Consider the following 21,868-nt stretch of genomic DNA (forward strand, 5'->3'; position numbering starts at 1 on the left):
AATTCAAGAACTTTAATTTCTTTACTGCCAGGGCTGTGCTATATTTTTTACTTAAGTTGAGGCCTAGATAATTGATAGCCTAGCTCAAGAGACAAAGCTAGATCTGCAAGATGTAAACCCCAAACTCACTGCTTTTTCCTCCCCCTTTTTCTCAAGTTACATGCTAAGACATAAATGATAACCAACTTCAGGTAAAAAAAGGGTGCTGCATTGCCAGGGCTCATATGTAGTCTGTAACATCTCAGAAATTATGTCCTGGCTCCTACAATACCATTTCCAGGAGCTGTCAGTCCTCTGGGATAATCAACCACCCCAGAAGGGAATTCCCTCCCTCTCCCTACCAGTAAGTTCAGCTAAGTCCATCTGGCACTGCACTCTCCTCTCCTGTCTGATCTTAGCTTTCTGGAAAGTAAGTATCTCCAAAATTCATCCAGCTGTTTTCTCACCTAAATGGAGTTTTCTTCCTGGTACCAACATTGCTGTATAAGAGAAAAACAAAAACAAAAAAAAACCACTGTTCAGTTTATGAGTGTTCACAGCCAGTAGAGAATTGTCTTTTGGAATCCTAGCTAGCTCTACCCTTTGGCAGAGAAGAAAAGGGTAGCCAAAAGATGTTTGAATACCTGTCCTATTGTTTCTCTTTCCACTTGGTAGCTGAGAACTCCCTCTCAACCAGGCCCACGTATTCTCCTCCTGCCCACCACAGCAGCACAATGTTGTAATTCTCCTTTGGTTGTCTACTGGTGTCACTCAACAGTATTAGATGCACCTTTGGATGCAGAATTGGGTTCAATGCTATTTTCCAATCCATAGGTGCTTTCTTTGGCCATCATGACATTTTGATTTGCTCTTAGATTTTAGGATCTTCAGGCAACACTGTTGTGTGGCAGAGAGCTCCAGCCCATAGGAAAGGCTGCAAAAATCTACAATTCCTGTTATTTCAGGTACTGAAGAGACAGAAAGCCGCTAAGAGCCAGAGGGAGTGGGCGGCTCTAACCCTTCCAGTACCCAGCCAGGTGGGCTTGCAGTGTGCTTGCTTGCAGATCCAAGAGCTGTAATACAACCTCAGCCCGGCACTTCCTGCACACTCATTTCCTGGTTATCACATGCTTGGCTATGACGGCTGAGGAAGGCTCTTACACTGGTCGTCTCCCAGTGGCCTCTGCAATTTTGGATCCAACCTGTGGGACTTTAAAAACTACAAGGCCCTGAACACAGCTGGCTACATTCAGATGTGCTGTGAGATTCCTGTAATTTCCTCAACTCATCTCTACTGCGAAAAGTATCTGTGCTGTTTAGATCAGAACCACTAGATGTAAGCATTTCCCTTGTTAGAAAGAACAGAGATGACCACACAACACACAGCTGGGACTCTCACAGATCACTGTTCTGGTTTCGTTAAATTTACATGACAGATTCTGTTTAAAATATCTAACTTCCAGCTTTTATTCTTATTTCTAAATAATCTAACTTTTACTCTGTATCACCCAAAGGAAAAAAAAAGTTTGCCACAGCAGGCATCACCACCAGTTCACTGACTAACAAGATGACTTTCTCCCTTGCAGAGATACAGAAGAGCCATAGCTAATTTCATGATGAGCCCTCAGGCTGAAAAGCAGTACTCCCCAGTACTTGCATTTAGTATTTTTTGCATTCAAAAGAACAAATGATCTTTAATATGCATCTTAAATCTCCATCTGGGAAATGCAGGACTGACTTCAAACTCTTCTTGCTTCTGCGCTGAAGGATGTTTGGTTCACCTCTAACCTTACACCTCAGAAGGTATATAACTGCCTCAAAGTATTTGAATGACTTGAGACTCATACTAGCATCCTAGATACAGGAAGGATTCAGCTTATCAAAACTGCTTACTTTACAATGCAGTTTCTTTTCTGCTCTCAGTAGTTAATCAGAATTTTTATTAATGCAGTGCTGAGAACTTGCTTTCCCAGTACAAGTCCCAGAAGAAATAACAAAAACAAAACAAAACAAAACAAAACAAAAACATTTAAAGAGGAGATCACATGGACAAAAGGAACCTGAAATTAAACTGATCACGTGCATATTCTTCTCATCTGGTCTTCTTGAAGAATTCAAGTTACTCCTTTCAGTTTAGACAAACGTCAGAGAGAAGACAAAGGACATGAACACAGACGGCATCAGCACAGCTCATTCACCTGGTTACCACTCCCACCACATGTGTCAGTGTCAGGCAGGGTATTCACAAGGAGACAGGCAGAACAGATTGCTCAGCCTTTGCAGCAGTGGAGAGAGGAGAATAAAGGCATCTGATGAAATACTGCATGTGTCGTAGGAACAGAGTGACGCAGATGAGCTAGATAAGCCTTTCACTGCAGAAGTACTTCCATATCCTGGTGCCCAAGAACCTGCAGTCATCATGCTACAGGTATTTTGCTGTGTATATTGTCACCGAATCAAATGGAGAACACACTTTTTACAGTGTCAGTGAGAAAGAAGGAGAACAAAGTAAAGCAGCAGCTCTTATTCATATGCAGGAACACAGAGAGTGCAGAGCAGAGAATGCGCTCACAGATACGTATCTCAGCAGGAGCTGAACTAGGCAGAGACAAGTGGATCCAACCAAGGAGTTTGGTAAGGCTTGGACATGGAGCAGAGGATGAGCAAAGGACAACTGAGAAGTGCTAATGGGGCTAAGAACTAAGCCCAGAAACTTGGCAATACAGCAATTAACGCAAAAAGTACGATATGCAGGCAAACTCTGTGCTAAGTTAATGAATGAATGCATACAATAAGAAGATGACAAAAATAGATTTCACAAGGGACAACAAAACAAAGCACCTACACAAATTTCAGAAATGCATACCACCGTTAGGTATCTAAGGCTTATAATTCAACACAGTGCAGTTATAAGAATGGTAGGACTGTTCTTATCACTGTTTCTATCCAAGGATATTTAACATGATGTCACAGTGTCACAGTATCACAGAAGTGTTCACTACAATTAACAAAAATATCCGTAAATTCATACTGATCGATGCAATGCTTTAATAAAGACAAAACAGTAGAAATTATGGTCGATTTTTAAGACAAATCTCCATTAGAAAATGGCAGAATATGTCAAAAATAGAACTACTCAGCTGTCAATGTTTGATTACAAGAAAAATCAAGAAAAACTGAAACAGACTACCAGACACTATAACCTTTATCAGCGCAAAGAAACTGGAAAGGTACTCTTTTCCAAACTACAAAATATAAAGCAAATCTCTTAATACATGCAAAGGAACATTTTTTCCCTTCTCTTCCACTCACACATGGTATCAGAATAGAAAAGCAGCAGTACTGCTGTAAATTGCTTTAGACTCAAAGCATGTACGATGGGGTCTATGTCCCACATAATCAAAAAGTACCTGTAAGGTGTGCAGGCCTACTAAGATCAGAAGTTCTTGCTGTGGCAAAAAAGAGAGACAAGTCTGCAGTCTCACTGGAAGGCAGCTGGAGGCTAAATATACATATTTAACTGTGAAGGAGAAAGATACACTGGAATCTTCCCCACAGTAATAACTCAAGAGATAGAGCTACACTCTTCCAAGACGGAAGCAAAGCTGAAGGAATCAAGCGTGCATGATTGATTATACTTTGAATATCCATCTGATCCAAAGCAAAGAGCAGCTCATGTACAAACTTTATTATACAAATAAGGTAATCCCCAGATTCTCCACTCAGCCACTTACGTGAAAATACCAAATACAATCCAACTAGAATCAAAGTCAGTAAAAACAGACAAGCACATATCCTTCACTGATTCTTAGTTCTCATTCTTTTTGCCCTGGTGATGACAGGCTGACAGATAAAAGGAAGTATACATCCACCCCACAGTCTTTCAATACAAGTAAATACAAAAAAATCAAGTGTTTATTGGAAGTCTGCATGAAGGCACAGATGAGCTTGATTACAGACACATTGTAACAATTACAAATATATGTAAACACATTGAGATATACAACAAAGCAATAATACAGCCAATACAGGAATAAAATGTAACCTGTTTAAAAAAAAACTTTTGTATCTGAGGTTCTTTCAATTCTACGATCTGATTCACACCAACACAGTGTAATGTTTTTAAGTCACCACTTGGACTCACACTCAACAAATCTGCGCTTTGACTGTTGTTATTAACCAGTGTATTTATAAATTGGATCCAAATTTGAACAGGCTTCCTTCCCTAGGACCAGGAAAACAAAGGAATAACCAGCTAGACACCCATCCAACCTAGAATGAGGCTTCAGAGATTCCCTAAACACACAAGAGCAATCACCAATGTACTGAAATTAAATATAAGCTTCAGAAAGGCTCGAGGATGTTTGTTCCATTTTTACTTGCATTTGAGGAAATTGCTGAATTTCTGCAGGAAAGGAACAGTCTACATCTGTCAGGTGATTTTTTTCTTCCTCCACAGGAGGGTTAGATTTCATCTGAAACACCTGCCAAAACAAAAGTCAGCAATCACAAACTAAAGTGCCTTGGACAGCTTAGGCTTTACCACTAGAATAAAATACCTTTGTTTACAGATACAGTATTAATTCAGAGAGTGAGAAAACTCACCTTTGCTAGTAGAATACTATTTCCAATATTTCGGTGGAAAGGGGAATAACTTTTTATTTTTTTTTTAATTAGATACCAGTGCCAAGAACTTAAAAAAACAGCTGCAACACAGCTCTTTGAAAAATGTTGTGGATCAGACCTAGCCAAAGAGTACTCTGAACAGCAACTTACTACAGGGACACAGTTTTCTCAACCTCAACCAACAGCCCAACTCTCCACTCCCCATCTACAAAAGCTTTATAACCTTTGGAGCCCAGCTGCAGTGAGGAAAGACTCCTGTCTGGGTAATATACACTGAATAAAACCTAGCATAGATACATTTCTACTGACTCTGCAGCCACATCATCCCAACATAATGATGAGGTAGTACTTTCCTTTGGAGACCAACTAGTTGAACAGAAAAGGAACAAGGACTATTCTCCCTACTGTAGCAGCTGTCTGTTAATGCAGCACCAAATCTCTGCATTTTTCCCTCTTCTTCAGGGCACATTACTAATACAAGCACAGGAATAGCTGCTGAAAAAAGAAATCATATTATGAGCACACAATCCCACTTGAACTAAGACTGAATCATAAAGGCCACATTACGGCACACTGAGTGACTTCCTCCAACCCACCAAGTGGTAATGTCTCTTAACCTCTATTTGTACTGGGACTAGTGGTTTTAACCCAAAGAGAAAATGAAAGATATCCTGAGTACTTATAACAGTGAAATGTGGAATTAAAAAAAAAAGTAAAAAATAAAAATTAACAAATCTAGTCCAAATCCAAAAAAGGTTGGGAAAGAAATTCAGCTTATTTGAGAACTGAGGAAACCAGATTGTCTCTATGCATACAGTTCATTTGGAACTTATGGGCTATGTTTTCCCTTCCTTCAAGAGGGCAGTTCTTTCCCCTTAAGGAGGTTGTTATAACATACACATGTATCAAGATTTCATAGCTTACACTACTAAGTCTCCTGGTTTCTCATGAGATGGCTTGAACTGGAGAAATACTCTCTGCATAGTTCATACTCTGTAGACCCCCATGGATCAAAAAGAAAGAATCTGCCACAACTAAAACAAAGGAAACATTGAAAAGAATTGAATAGTATTAGAACTTATACTACTTAGTTTTACAAGCATTGGGGGAAAAAAAAACAACCAAACCACTACAATACTTTAAAGAGGTCTCCGGATGCATCCTCTTAGTAAGCAATAACCAGTACCAAGAATAAAATATTGCATTCTTTAATGGCCAAAGTAGCCAAGGCTCCATGATTAGTTTCCATATTTAACAAAATTTATGAAGCCTAAACTGTCTCCTGTCAACAGTGCAGCTTGCACAGATTCCAGGAAGCTCCGACGTTCTCATTGCTTCCAAGACTGTATTTTTCATCCAGTTGAAGCGCACAGAAATTCCAATCAGACAGATGGATTCACAAACCCGAGCATTTTAACAGGAAAAGGAGTGCTGTTCTGTTTAGCTCTGGTACAGCAAGATACAAAAGCAATGTTACTCTCTTGGGAAACTCTGATAATACTTTCTGGCCTTGGGAATGTGCTCTTAGAGGAGTAGATATAATTAAAATAATCTTAGTCTTCCAGCTAAAAGCCAGATATCTCCGAACAATCCCATCTCTTCTTCCAAAGAACTCCTCTGGAACAAATTCTGGATAAAATGAACTCAATGCTCTACAGAGCTCAGCTGCACTCCAGTGTTGAAACCAGATCCCTTGAGAGAAAAAGTAAAAAGAAAGCTGTTTGGTTGTCAGAGAAGTAAGTACTGCTGAAACAGCCACAAGATTTATTTATTTATTTTAAACCTTTAGCTATAAACAGGCACATTCACAAAATGTTCATCATGGCTAAAGTTGCTTCTGTGACCTTGCACAACTCGCGATGATGCAGCGTGTAACCCACAGGCATCAGAAACGATGAGCACAGCAGAAACCTACCCAGATGCTTCTGGGATAAAATAAAGAAGCCAAGCCAGACCTCGCTGTCAAGAGAGTTTCTCTAGCCTACGGGAGATTCTGATAAAATCACCACTGCAGAATGATAATTCATGACTATAATTCACAAGGAAAACTGAAAATCCATTTACATTTATTAGGAGATGGCTGTGCACAATTTCTTATCTTCTTCAAAAAGTCTACAAATAGAGTTTAACACTTCTGATTGCAAGTACATGTTTGTTCAACGTTCTTAGGTAAGGCCAATTTAGTGGCTTGTTACATTTTCAGGATTTAGTATACATTTGGCAGTTCTTTACTTTCATCTGGTAACAGTCCCACTGGAATAGTACGGAGAGTTCACTAAGACACTTCATAACAGTAGCTGAACTTGAGTTACACAAATTCAGTTTTGGAATATGCTTCAAATGTTATTCTAGGCAAATTTCCATTTTAAGGTCTTTATACAACATCATCAAAGGCTTCCCCCCGCCTCCCAGCATTTATGCTAGTACTACTATGGGCTCGCACTCCATAGAACCATACGGCCAAAAATCTCAAAGCACTTCAGAAAGGAGGACACAATTTTTAACAGTGATATAATTGAGCTGAAATCCTGCTTATAAAAGAACGTATTCTTTTTCTTTGCCTTCTGCTTACAAAATCAATCCTATCCATCTTGACCTTAGTCGCACCTCTGACTGCCTGTCATTTTCTCACATGCAATCCTATCACTGATTCAGGAGCTGTGCTTAATTGCAGTGCTCGCAGCTGCGTTTCCTCTGTGGAAAAATGAGCACCTGCTACGGCCAATTATTTTCAGATGGAAGCACTGGTCGAATTGTAGATCTGCCACAATCTTGAGTGTCGCTTTATCAGAAAGTCACTGTCATAACTAATGTAATTTGATAACGCACTTGATCCCATACTGGTTTAACAAGTGTAATAGGCTAGATATGCATTTCTCTAAATTCTCTCTGAGCCGAAACTACAGATACAGCGAAGAAATTCTAGTTTTGCCTTAAGCTGAACCTTTTACAACATTGTTTTAACTTACTATTTTGATTTAGAGCACTGATTTTATAAAGATATTCAGTCTGCAATTCTTACCGAATAGTTGAGTGGCAAACATGGAAAATATATGTACAAATCTTACTATACTACCAGAACGCTGTACTTCCTTCTTAAAAGTGTCCTTAATAAAGCATTAGGCATGTCAAACAAATTTTTGTAAACAAAAGATAAATTACTCATGTTCTGCTCTGACTATAGCCAGATACATATTCTCATAAAATAAACATTCTCTTGTCATTTTCCATGGCCCACATATCCATATATATGAGGTAAACCACTTGAAATCATCAATAATATATAAACCTCAGTACTCAACAGGAACCTCAGGAAAAATGAAACTGAGCAAGATGTCAATACCAAGAAGTGACACTTTGTTCCACTGCAAAGTGAAACCAAACAATTTATTTGTGCTAGATGAATGCAAAGAATGTATTCGGAACACATTTCTTTATACATTGTACCGGCTTAGGCTGCTAAATAAGCATTCATTAGTGCCACGTTGTGCTACTTTCTTGTACTCTGTTTCTACCAAGTAATACAACATTTTTGGCTGTAATGCCAATATATTCCTATATGCTCATTGTACATCTTATTATCTAACAGACTTGAACGTTTCAAATACTTGTTCAATCTTTGTTTTAGGGAAATCACAATGAATATATTTTAACAAGGAGAAAATAATCAGCTGTTTTCTACAATCATGTTGCCTTCTGCAGCAAAAAAATCAAAAGAGCACACTTCAATCAGCTACCAGTAACCTGTGGGCAGGACCACACTTAGAGAAGTTAACTGCGACAGATCACACCGTATGGACAGCTTACAGGTTAATGTAAACGTCAAGTGAAATAATCAAATCTTAAGGTCCACAAATTGTACATTCCATATACTCCAGCAAGTCAGCTCCCTCTCTTTAAAATTCAGACCGCACCGTACATTTGAGGTGTTTTTAAACAGGAGAAGTATGGATGTGTCCTGTGTGCTGAATTAAGCTTATTTACTATGTAATACAATAGAGTATGTGTCTTGGGCACTGATTAGGGTGACTGACTCACTTTTGTGCTAGAAGCTGTTATTTCAAATGACTGAAACGTAGTGCTAATTTTCCACAAGCTTGGTAAATACTGTAATATTTCAGAATTTATCAGATAGCCCATCATGCCTTTATCTTCACGCAAATTGTCATGAAAAAATATAGAAAGGTATCCCTTTAATTTTACAAACCTAGAAGCCAGGAAAATGAAGCTTTGGAGCCAAGCAAAACGACATAATGCCGTATTACCAAACAGAGTTGCTAATGTTCCAGCCAGAGAATGGACATACATGTAGTTCAAGTAAACACTGATGGAAATTTTTGTTAAGTTAGTGTTGTAGACCCACAACACTGGCTGCATTTTTATACAAACGTTTACAACACAATTAACAGTGAAGCCTATATAACCTCAGTGCAAATAAGTCAAATCCAAATATGCCAAGTAAGCCTTTGGCTTTAGTAAACTGCTCCATGTTATGAGTCCAATTCTGACACAAAGACTGCTGAGCACATGCACTAAGGCTGAGAGGAGGGATGCACTGAATGTTGAAAAGTGGCTGACTGCGATGCTGCAGATTGGACCGTAGGTTGCACAGGTGGAGGAGGTGGTGGCGGAGGTGGCTGCACTGGGGTCTGCGTGTTTGGAGAAGGAGGAGGAGTGGGACGTTTAAATTTGTCAGGGCTGTTACTTCTTCGTGGTGAAGGCCTCTGCAGAACAAATATTGAAATTATGTTTAACACACTCCTTAACAACGTCAAGTGCAAGTCCTCTAATCAATGTACTGAGCTTGGCAAAGGAAAAAAAAAACACAATTTTATGAGGACAATCACTTTCAAACATTGCAAGAATCACGATGCAATTTTTATGTAAAATAAACTGTTACTCTAAAATGGAGAAGCAAAGGAAAGTAGAAGTATTTCTGAAATCAAACAAAACGTGCATTCCTTCCAGTCAGCTTGCAGGAAATGAAAATAAGACATTACGTCCTGTACATATGTTTACCTCTGATGATCTGCGACCTATAAAAGAGACTTGGAGAGATGCTGTAAAGATGATATCTCTCAGTTGTGCTTGCCCAACAGCAGGTACTGATGAACTTTTACATTTACACTGCTGGCACATCAAGTCCAAATATGCAGTATGTGAGTGAGTGTGGGAATGTCCTGAATGCTAAAGCATTTGCTTGGAATCTTTAGCATTCTGAAAGACTCTTAAACCTGCATACTGGAGCAAGACTGAAGCATAATTCAAGTTTTTATTCTGAGAACAAATATAACACAACAAAGATCACAATCCCTTGAGCTGCAGAACAAAGCAGTCGTTAGAAAGCTCCCCACAACACAAACCACAGATCTGCCATAACCTGCACATTTGAACACAAAGATTTAAAATCCAGTTTATATTTACAAGTCAGTGAGAGGGAAAAAAAAATCTTAAAAGTTAGCAATGTGACAGCTGTAAGTTACACTGCAGAACTAAATTCTGCAGTTTTGAAACTGAAATGGTCACTACTTACCAGTAGAGAACTTCATGGTATGACAAACTACCCACCCACAATTAATAACCAACCAAAGTCAATCAGCTCTGCGGAGAAGAATGGTTACAGTGCTACACTAAATGTCTTACATATAAAGTCAATTTATTCCATAATGGAGGTTGAAAAAGAAGAGTCAAGAAGCAAATAGCAGTTTGGTCAAAAAATGTATATTGTATCTGTTTTTCTGCAGAGCTATGTACAATAGGTTAGTTGTACATTCTATGGAAAAAGTCAAGAGATCAACAATTGACTGACGTTTCTGAAACATTTTAAAATCATTTATTGCCTTTGCACACATCTAATAACATGAAGGGACCTGGCTTAACCATCAAGACAAAGCCAAGAGCTACTTAACACCAGCTTCCTCAAAACAGTATTTTGTCCTAGCAGTTACCTTTGTTACAGTGACTCAGTGAGACGCCAATTAATTTATACTGCAAGAAAGAGCAGAATTAGCATTTCATAGAGACTGAACAGAACAAATTCCTTCAAAAACTTATTTATAAAACTAGGTTCTAGGTCTTCTAGAAAATTTTCCTGTGACTAACCTGGGGTCAGTTACAGCAGGGGGCTGGACCCGGACCAGGATTCTACCCTCCTGCTGAGCTCCAGCCTCCTGTTCTAAGCACTAGTATATAATAGCTCCCACTTCCACTTGCTCGCTGGAATTAACAATGACTTTAGCACGTTTACCTAAGCAATTTTAGAAGCAGACATATTTGAGCATTCTACTAAATACTCTATTGAAAGAAGTTTTCACATCTGAGAATGACAAGTATGTGTAAACACCTTACAGGATTATATTTACATACGATCATATCTGTTGAGAAAAATCAAAATGGTCTTGACACATCAACTACAAGCTGTCTTTCCAAGTGGTTAACAGTGAGGCTCTGTTTGCTTGTTAAAACTCCACAAACACTGAGAAGAAACTCAATTAGGTAGAAATGTATTAAATAACAGCATTAAAAAGGAGATAAACCCAGTTGAAAGGTACTTAGAAATTGTCCTAACGAATGTTTATTATATTAACTTTCTTCTTTGCCAATGAGAATAGAAAACAAGAGTTAACTGCCTGTTACAGTGACATGGTGGTAGCATTGTGTGCCATCCTGGAGAAAACCTGAGCTTGGAGCAACCTCAGATGACTCATCCGTCAGATGGTGGAGACTAGGAGAAAAATGAAAGCAATGTTTTTACTTCCTGTGATAGGCTCAGTAGCTTAGAACATCACTTCTCACATCCTGCCTGCTGATCCATAAGATGATACCTATTACTGTCCTTAAGATGATAATACATCCTATTCTTTTGCGGAAAATAAGGCTCTCCAAAAAGAATCAGTTTCTGAGGGGTGAAGAGGAAAATCAGGGTTGAAGAAAGCAGCAATAGATATCTTGGAGTAAGGAGACAAAAACAAACATATACAAAAATGTTTTGCACAAAGCTTAAGGACAAGCAATCATAACTTTTAAAAACCAAACTGACACTGGTAACAACTATTTGCTTTTTAAAAATACTTACTGTAATACCATGGGATGGACCCATATGTTGCACGTGAAGGCCTGGGGAATTGTAGTAAGACATTCCAGCTCTAGTCAGTGAAGTTGGTGGTGTGAAACCAACCGTGTGACTTGCATATGACAGACCTAAAAATTGTTTAAAGAGGTAACATCAATATTCTTGTTTATTTTAAAACTAAGGAGCTTGGGGTTGTTTTCATTATTTTTAATGAATGACGGGTTAAATAAACTGTACCTGGTGCCAAATTAGACAACTAAAAAAATTCACTGCACTGAGAAGAGTGATGTAAAACTTATTTCATTCTTTTCCTGTAGTAAACTACCAGGTGTTTGAAAACACACATCACACAGCATTAAACATGAATTTTCACTTCACATAAACAAGTCTCCCTTGTCAGTTTACCTTCAGTTCACAGATATTTACATTCAGCTTTCCATCTCTCCTTGGAACAAATCACTCCCTGGACAAAACACAGTCTAAAGAAGTAGACAGATTGTGTCTGGAGAAGCTGTCTACCACCGGGACACTATGAGTTTCTACATGAAAGAAACTGGATGGAGGTGCCTCCGTTGAGGCATAGCAGCTCCGCACCCAAACCAGCAGCAGCCTAGACTGCCTCTTTTTTTGCCCTGGTGTTTATAGGCAGAACCCAAAAGATCTTTGGAGCTGTGAAGTTAAAATACTATGGGATGATCTTCCACACTAACATGAAAAATTACAATGTGTTTTATGTACGTTAAAGAAACTATAATATTCAGAAGTGCAAATATCTAATTCTTCTATCTCAACACTTCCTCTCTGTAAATCCTAGTTTATAAAAATGCAGAGTACTTGCATAGTGAACCAAGGTGAGCAGAAACAGTAGCAGCTAACTGCACAAAACTCAGACTTGGAAGAGTTCTGAACACTTTGTGTATTTCTCAAAACAGCAAACTTTCCTAAACTTTTACCTCACTCTCACCTGGCAAAAATGTCAGCAGGATAGTAGACAACTCTTTTCTCAGCTGCTTAGTATTAGAAACTAGAAACTGCTTTAGAGCACCACACTGGATTTAACAGTTTTCACACTTCAATACTATGTCAACGCAAGCAAGTGTAAATGAAGATACATTAACATCTGGCTTCGTCCTTAACTGCATGTACCTGCTTTTGTGCCTCATACTTGATGAGACAACATTTCAGAAAAACAAAAACGAACAACAACAAAAAAGCTTCAGATCACTAATAAAGCCACATAAGAAAACATATTATTCTACCCTAGCTTCTTTCTATTCTAATTCTGCTTCATTATCAATGTACATCTGGTGCAAATTGTGAGCAACTCCATCACTTTAGAGTAGCTAAACAATTCAGACAACAAATCAATCTCATTTTTGACCATGTAATCTAATTGTCTGCACAGCACAAATTTTAAAACTAACATGTCAAGTCTTTGCAATATTACAGTTTTGGACTCTTCTGGGATAAATCAGCTTCAAAAGCTTTAGAAATGCAAGTCTCCATGGCAGTCAAAGCAGTGATAATAGTAATGCATGAACATGCAAGGTAGCTCATCTACAGCTCTGCAGCTTAAAATATCTATCTACCCTGGCTGCAGAAAGAAGGCATACAGCACTTCAACTACACTAGATACTAATCAGTAATTACAGCAACCGTTCCCTAGCTGCCTGGGAGTAGTAATATATTCACAGTCTCAGTTTCATGCACCATGCTATAAACTTCAGCAGCATCTCAGTTTGAAGTAGTCCTCAAAACAGCATCTCAAGCCACACACGCATGAAAGGCTTCAAGAATCGGGAGCCAGAATCGGACCCATTAAACCCCACTTGCTACCACACAAATTTACACCATTTTTTACTGGTTTCAAATTATGTCCACAAAAACTCAGGCAAATAATTTCTTTAAAAAACGCAACGTGCCAGGTCATATAATCACTAGATGCCAAATACTCATTGCTGTATTTTCTGTGCTGCTACTTCTTATAGTCCTACTGCTTTAATCTCAAAAACAAATTGTTTTCATTAATTACTACTTTCATACATACTGGACAACTGTATGAAATTCCCTACTGATCTCACTAGTTCTCTAACAAACTGCTGTTTTTATTTTTCTGAAGTCTGAAACTTTCCAACTGCGGACATTAATTTATCAGATGTGAAGGAGAGCAATATAGCTGCCTGTGCAGAAGTGCTCGGCTAGAATATCTACTGTACAACCACTAAAAAATTGTGATCTCTGTTGGAAGTGATCATTTCAGCCATGCTATTTTTAACTCCATTTCAGACTGCATTGCAGCATCCCCCGCCTGCAGAAATAATTCCCACAAGAATGCAGGACTCTGCCTCCCATGAGCAGAGGCAAGCTGACCCAACAGCCCACAGCAAGCAAGAAACCTGCCACAGTCCCAATGCAGCCAAAAGAGCACTTCTGCTCTGATACATGAACACCTGAATTGGGTGCATCCCTAGGAAATCTAGCATGTAAGCTTATAGTAAACTGCCAGAGAATTTTCACCACGTATACTTTTTATTACTCTAACATCGTGTGGACTGCAGATGCAATGCATAAGTGAGTACAGGATTATTATGAAGCCTGCACGGATACATGTCCAAAGCAGTAGCTCCAGAACAGTTTTTAGTTTGGCTGAATTTCTATACACACCACACAGTTAGAGGCAAAGGATAAGAAAGCATATATCGTTTCTGTGGTAGTATATCTAGTAAAACAGTAAAAGCCAAGTGAGCTGGCTCATTTCAGAACCTCCCAAAAATCTCCTAAAAAAAAAAAATGAACTATCACAGTCATAAGTCAGTGCCAGAAAAATACATGCTTGCTCTTTTACCCACACAAAGATGAAAACTGTTTTGAGTCTTTCTGAAAAACTGAAGTAAATCTTGAAAACTAAAGAGTTTAAACACACTATTTATGTTCTAGCAGACCTATGTAATAATGTCTAAATCCCACTTCGTAGAATGTATCAATATTAAGCACATCTCCTTTGCTCTTATTGTAGGACTCTGTCTGACAGGTTCTAAAGGTGAACTTCGGAAAGCAGGGCATGCAGGGTTCACTTCATTAAATGAAAGTGAATTGGTGATCACCACCTAGCATTTATGGTCAGCAATTTATAATGAATATCCAATGGCAATTTTAATGAATTTTATATAAGCCAACAAAAATACACTTCCTCTGACTTAAAAATATATTCAGTAATTAAAAATTCAATCATCTAAGGTCAGATGTAACACATACAGGTTCTTCCGAAATTCCAAAGACTAGATAATCCATTCGTTATAGTCCGAAAAGGTTAGTTTGCCTTTGATAAATAAGGTACTATGGACAGAAATCCTTAATTTTACTGTTATTGTTTTATTATTTATGTTTTAAAACATATATAGGCGGAAGTGCCAAAGCCATTCCTCTACTAAAGAGAAACAAAAATGAACTTATTTCTGGCATGTCAAGATTAGAGCTCTATAAGATGTTTTGATTCAAAGCACAACAGCAGTCTCACTACTAGTCTGTCACGAGAATCAGGATACCTACTGGAACAAAAGTAAGGTAGCTATGGGGAAGGCAGGGGAGGTAGGGAGGAGTTAAAATGGTAGCTACTTAACTGACCTCTAATAATTTGATCACATTATACAACAGAACCATCCAAAACACGTGCTGCAGTAGAAGAAATCTAAGGCAAATCTATTATTACATTTACAATGCACTTTTTCCCCAGACTTGCTTTGAAAGGCTATTGAGCTCGGGCACATTATTATGTGATGCATACAAAAATTTTAGAAACTGGGTAAAATATTTACCAGGTGATATAGGTCTGCTAGAACTTGGTGAGGGTGTATAAGGGATAGGACTGGACACAGTGCGAGGTCTTAATCCTTGTGCAGACATCTCATTAAAATATCTAACAAAAAAAGGCAAAGAATAATTAGATTAAACTTTTTTAAATGTGCCATGCTTTCAATGTTTCACTGTGCATTTTCAATTCCCGTAAGAGTCACATGAGATTAGTGTAGGACCACCAGTCACCTTTAGGAAGCCACGACAGGAACACTTCATTGCTGAACATTCAAATACTGGCTTATCAACCCATGGAAACAGATGGACTTATCATAGTCATTTGCAGTTAAACTGTACAAGTTGTGCACAATTGGAATAGTATGTTAAGGTCAGGGGTTTATACCATGTCACCCCATCTGACCTAAGCTACAGTCTTGCATTTTACAATTAAATTTTAGAATTTCTACATTGAACCCAATACCTTGTCTCACAGGAATGCATCTACTGCCAGAAAGACATTCAAGCATTAATTTTTAATCACAAAAAAAAGGGAGAAGAGCCATTAAAGTATTGACAGTTGGTTCCAAGAGCTGGTCAGTCTCACAGTCCTGCTGTAACTATTTCAGCAGCATTGATTTGTACTTTCTTACTCAAATAGCTTCTTCACAAACATGAACTGCTAGTCCTATTCAACATAATAGGATAAGAATCATACCACTTGCTCCTAGTTCCACTCGCTGTTTCTATTTCAGAAGCAATTTTATGTATTTTTTCCACAGCACTATGATGTTAGCTTTTATGTTTACTTGCTTATGCATTCTCCCTGTAGATTTTTCAGTCACTGTCTAGATCAGAGGTTCCCCTGCTTATTTCCTCCTTCTTTATATAAGGCAGCAATTCAATGCCCCCAGAATAACAGCACATCTACCTGTGTTTCTTTACTGGACTCAGCAAAGCAGCACATAAAATTAGCTAGCTAAATACCCTTCAACTCTTGTCTTTCCATCTACCACTGTGTTGCTCAGAAATTCTTAGTTATTACACTTACTTTCAGATCAAAGGAAAAAACAAACAAACAAAAAAGCCATGATGTAGCATTACAGAATATTCCTAGTCAATGGAACTTAGTGCTTTGAGTTCTGTATGCCAGTTCTTAATAAATCTGATAAATGCTTTGACACTGCATTTAACTAACTTTTAACCAAAATATTCAGTCACCAAACCACAACACCCAGCAGAGGCAGTGCATTGTAGTGATGCTGAAGTTGGTTTAAACTTGGGTAGATAAAGTAATAATGGTAGCTGCCATTAAGAACAACTGCTGGCAAATTAGGGCTTACTTAAATACCAGTTTCCCAAAGAGGTACCAATGGCAGTATTAGCAAAACTGAACTGACTAGGCTACCTCTATAACATACGATAATTTGTAATGCAGGCAATATATGTATTACAGCAAAGCAGTGATCTATGTGATTCACTCTTATTCTACGTAAATAAGAATAAATAAAATTAATAAAGTAATAAAGTAATATTAATTATAAAGTATTAATAAAGTAATAAAATACTTTTTTTTTTTTAAGTCTTCCTAGTCACCTAGATCATACCAAATGGAATAACTACACATCATTAGTACATTTCTTGGGTTTAGAAATCTCCATCTTATTTTCTTCAGTAATAGGGAAAAGATAAAGCTACTGCTGTCAGGATGAGAAAATCTGGGGAGAACTGTGTATTTTTAATCCAGTAAAGCACCTTCATCTACCCCATCAACAACAACAAAAAAACCCATTAAGCATCATCAGTTAACAATGCAAATGAAAACCCTGATAACTGATCTGTCAGCACAATCATTTTTAGGAAAACAAAGTAAGTTGACGAATTTACATTTTTAAGCCATTACTGCATGCTGTTCTACAGTTTTTCTCCACACAGTTTTCTTCTAAGACTAACCACTCTAACACTTGCCTCTTCCTTCACTGTTTCTCACAATACTTACAGTGCAAACACCTGTTTTGGAGTGATTCTGTAATGTTTTTGCAGTACCAAAAATAAAAATAAAAAAAATTTAAAAAAAATCAACATGACAACTAAATTTCTTATTTAATTATTTTCCATATTTTTACTACTACCACTATCTGGAAAAGGTAGAAAAAAAAGTCAGGATATGCCACATTTTTATATGAATACTGATAATTCATATAAATATAGAGTCTGACTATTTCTACTGTCATGTAAATATTGGCAGAAGAGGTTAGGCTACTTGAATAGATTTGAACATCAGAATCCTGTGTTTATAACTACACTCTAATTTACACAGCATTCATTATATCATAACACTAGATGCTACTGCGATACACATCAGTTGCCTAGTATTTCAATAAAATGAAAACATTGCCTTGAATTTTAAGGGCACTCTTTGAAACAAAGTATCTGATACTCTCTTTTCTGGTTGATTATATCTTATAACAAATATACTGATGACACGAGAACCATCATCTCAGTATCTGGAGAACACACATCACAGGGTGAGGGTGAGTTTATACTGTTTTGGTTTTTTTTTAAGACTGTAAATCCAAAATAACAAAATAACAAGCATTTGAGAAGAAATAAGATAGCACCTCCTTCAAGATATAACACTGTAATATCACTATCATGCAAGAAAAAACTAAAAGACATTATATAAAACCACAGTAAAAACAATCTAGGCTATCTGTAAGGTTAATGCAAGCAATGCATCTCATAGTAGAGTGAAAAATATCATCAAGAACATTATGTCTTGGACTTCAAGAACAACCCATCAGCTCTGGAAATGTTTCCTCTCTCTAAGGCTTTATATATTACTCCCTTAGATTTGGCAGAACGTATTCTATTTTCTGCAAAAGACAAGTTTGCCACAAGTAAGAATATTGTACTTACCTCAAAGAATTCATTACAGTCACCAAGTTAGGGGAAAAACAAAGCTACCGTGATTTAATTATCCTGAAGCCAAACCATACAGGCATATTTATTTCAATATACATTAGCAAAATCCTAAATAATCCTTAGAAGTAACTTTTTTAATTCTCACTGTTATAATTAGTCCAATTTCTACACAAGTTTGACATAATTCTACCATCAAAGATATTGCTGCACCATGCTGAAATTTGATACATATATTAAACCCACGCGTAAGTTATTTCTATGAGTACTCATTCTGCAGTATTAAGAAAAAAAATCTAAAACATGACACACGTAAATATTGACTAACAAGCTCAATGCCAACATACCTGGATGGCTAAAAAATACACACCTTTCATCATCCATTTCCAAGCTGGATTCGCTTTCTGACAATTGCCTGCAGAGTGCTTCCCTACGCTCCATTTCCCTCTGTAATTTTCTTTGAAGCCTCAAGTTTTCTTCCCTCATGTGTCGCTCCTCTTCTAAATACTGCGCCATCTTCTCTGAATCTGAAATTCAGAATTCTGTTAAAATTTCATTAAAATTCCATTTCACAGACAGGAATTTTATCCCAGTACTTCAAGAAGGAAGGTGTAGAAAATGTTCAGAATGGATCATCAGGATTCGCACCCATAAGTCATTAGTTCTAAGGCTAATTTGTAACAGTAGCTACTAAAACTAAGTGCTATCTGACTGCAATTTTACATGTAAGGGTAAAAAGCTATAGAAGTTTTAAGTATTTACGTAAATAAGTTTGAAAAGCAGGGAAAAAAAGCTATGAAGAAAATGATAAATCCGAAACTGAAGTAGTACACTGATTCCTGCTCCATTAAAGTAATGCTATTGCACATCTATAACAATTTTACTGAAGAATTAATTCAGGGTATAATTCCATTTCAATGGAAGGAGCACAGAACAAGTTCTGTAATACAAAATACTCCAACATCAATTAATCATAGAATCACAGAATGGCTTCTTGTTGGAAGGGAGCCCAAGGATCATCAAGTTCCAACTCCCTGCCGCAGGCAGGGTCACCAACCTCCAGAATTGCTATGTTAGAAGTATTCTATAGCACGCTTTCAATTGGACATCATTGTAGTGATTGGTCAGCAAGACATCTACCAATATGAAAAGCCAACCAGTGATTTACTCTCAACCTCAAAAGATAACCTGAGTTTGCAATTCTAAACTGAGTTCAGAAAACATCACTTAAAAAGCCACTTACTAGATCATTTAAGTGATTAAATTACATCAAGGAAAGCCTCACAGCATACTGATACATTATTTCAATAAAATGAAACTTACTGTGCATGTAACATATTTTGTGAAGTTTTCTAATATTTGATCAAGTATACGGTGAATTCTTTGTAATTCAAGGAAAAAATGCTATCCATTAGTCTGCAATCATTTCTTTATGCTGTACCCTTCTGCCAAAAGAATATTCCTGTTTCAGAAAATATCAACTGTCCACAGCTTGCCTCTTTTATGCGGATACACAACTTCTAAACTTAACAGTATCACTTATTTACAGCTATTCTTATACTAAAATAGTTCCTAAACTGGAAGTGTTTCAGGAAAATGCAATATAACACAACAACAATTTTCTAAGTAGACTTTACTAAGTACTCGTGAATAATAGTAAGGGTTCTCAAATAGCCACATACTGCAAGAATCAAACTTCTTAAAAAAAGAAAAGCTTTTCAATTTAACCTTCTGTTTGCAGGCAGTCCATAAAGCAGTAAATCCACAACTTTTATCAGTAATGCTATACATACTACAGCTCTCTTTAACCTGTTCACAACAGAAAAGAGTATTTCTAAACCTAAACATCACTCCCCATGAGAATTTGACTTCAACTGCTTCAAAATTTCTACTTTAAATCACAGTATTTCAAAAAGAAATTATCTGGAAATAAAGAAAGTGTGAAATGAGATTAATTATGCCAGATTTGTACAACGAAGACTATAAATCTAAGGCCTTGCTCTCGTTCTGAGGTTCACAAAGTGAAGGCTACAGCACACAACTGCTAAGGACAAAGATTAGCAGCCCTTATCTTCTTTTAACTGACACAAATTATTAATGCCACCAATGTGTGTACAAGGCCTCTGCACAAGAGCACTCTGCCACCTACTCTGCCTGTAAGGAAGGCCTCTGGCAAGCTATTGGTGAAACACTACAGCCAGCATCACTGAGGGGAGTACTGCTTGCTTCTTGCTCCCCCAAATCTTCCTGACCATGTAGCTAGGCACATCTTTATCTATCAGTTGAAGTATACCACTACTGACTGAAAAATACCCAAAAGACAAAAAGGCAGGGCTGATAAACCGCAGATAGGAATTACAGATGTAGGATGAAGGGATGATGGAATGGCCTTGCAGACCACAGGAAGACACAAGCAATCTTCCGGCCACCCTAAAACACGCGCTCAGGTCCCTCCTTCCTCCACAGGAGGGGCAGCAAAAAGCAGACCAGGTCCCACCACGCTTCCCAGGACAGGAACAAACAGACTCCTGCACAACTGCTTATTCCGTCCACCTTCAAAGAGATCTTACTTAAGCAAGGATAAAGAAAGATTATTTGTTTTGCTGTGTTGTCAAATCAGCTGCTTGAACAATCAGTCTTTAGCAAAGCTACAGTTACCTAAAGGTAACTGCAACCAATAAATGTCATTCTTATATACAACTGAACTTTATTTTGCTAGCTGTTAATTCCTTTGAGTAACTCTTAACTTATATCTAGACTCTTACAAGGTCATTCTTCAATACGTATTAAAGAATTTGTGTACTGAAATACTTCTAAAAGTCTCTGGAAAAAAAAAGATAGAAACTTTTTTTTGTAGCTCAAATATATTCAAGAATTATTCACTGATTCTTCCCCATTCTAGTAAAGCCAAAAAAAACCAAACTGCCATGTAAATACATTAAAGAGTAGTAATACTGTAATCATTAAACTATTTTAGATTGAACTTGTCCTATTTTTCCATTTATATCTTAAACTACAACACACTCCATTTTAGATAAAAATTTTACATGACATCCTTAACAAGATTTAAAGCAAGTTGTTTACTCACGCTGTAACTGTGCAGCCCTCAGTTGTTTCTTTAACCTCTCCACTTCATTCTTTAAAAATCTGATATGTCTCATCATATTTTCCGGGGAATCTATCTCCATTGATATGTCTCTGGGTGACGGTGGAGCAGATACTGGCTGGTCTAATTTCTCCTGCAAAATTCTAAATAGAAAATAGCTTGAACTTTACCTTCAGTTTTAATGAAAAGAAAACCCTTTAAATTCCTCAGAAAGTAATCACAAAGATTTTGACAGGTATTTAAGATTCATGTATCTACTATATTGTTTGGGAGAACTTTAGGAGGACTTATAATACTTTCTTTTTTAATTTAGAATTTTAAAAGTTAAGATTTTTTTGTCCAAGGACAGACAGACTTCTCATAATACTCAGACA

General features: G+C 37.4%; 1 protein-coding gene across 1 annotated transcript in view; it reads right to left on the minus strand.

Moving 5' to 3' along the window:
- Positions 3,877–21,868, minus strand: part of CCDC6 (coiled-coil domain containing 6) — a gene marked incomplete at its 5' end in the record, with an annotated part of 47,706 nt that continues 29,714 nt past the window's right edge. The window contains 5 exons of the mRNA XM_021398688.1: positions 3,877–9,329; positions 11,681–11,805; positions 15,493–15,593; positions 18,759–18,915; positions 21,477–21,637. Of these exons, the coding sequence (XP_021254363.1) occupies positions 9,138–9,329; positions 11,681–11,805; positions 15,493–15,593; positions 18,759–18,915; positions 21,477–21,637 (736 nt within the window). The remainder of the gene's footprint in view (positions 9,330–11,680; positions 11,806–15,492; positions 15,594–18,758; positions 18,916–21,476; positions 21,638–21,868) is intronic.

Source organism: Numida meleagris, chromosome 5 (assembly GCF_002078875.1).
Source record: "Numida meleagris isolate 19003 breed g44 Domestic line chromosome 5, NumMel1.0, whole genome shotgun sequence".
Lineage (NCBI taxonomy): Eukaryota > Metazoa > Chordata > Aves > Galliformes > Numididae > Numida > Numida meleagris.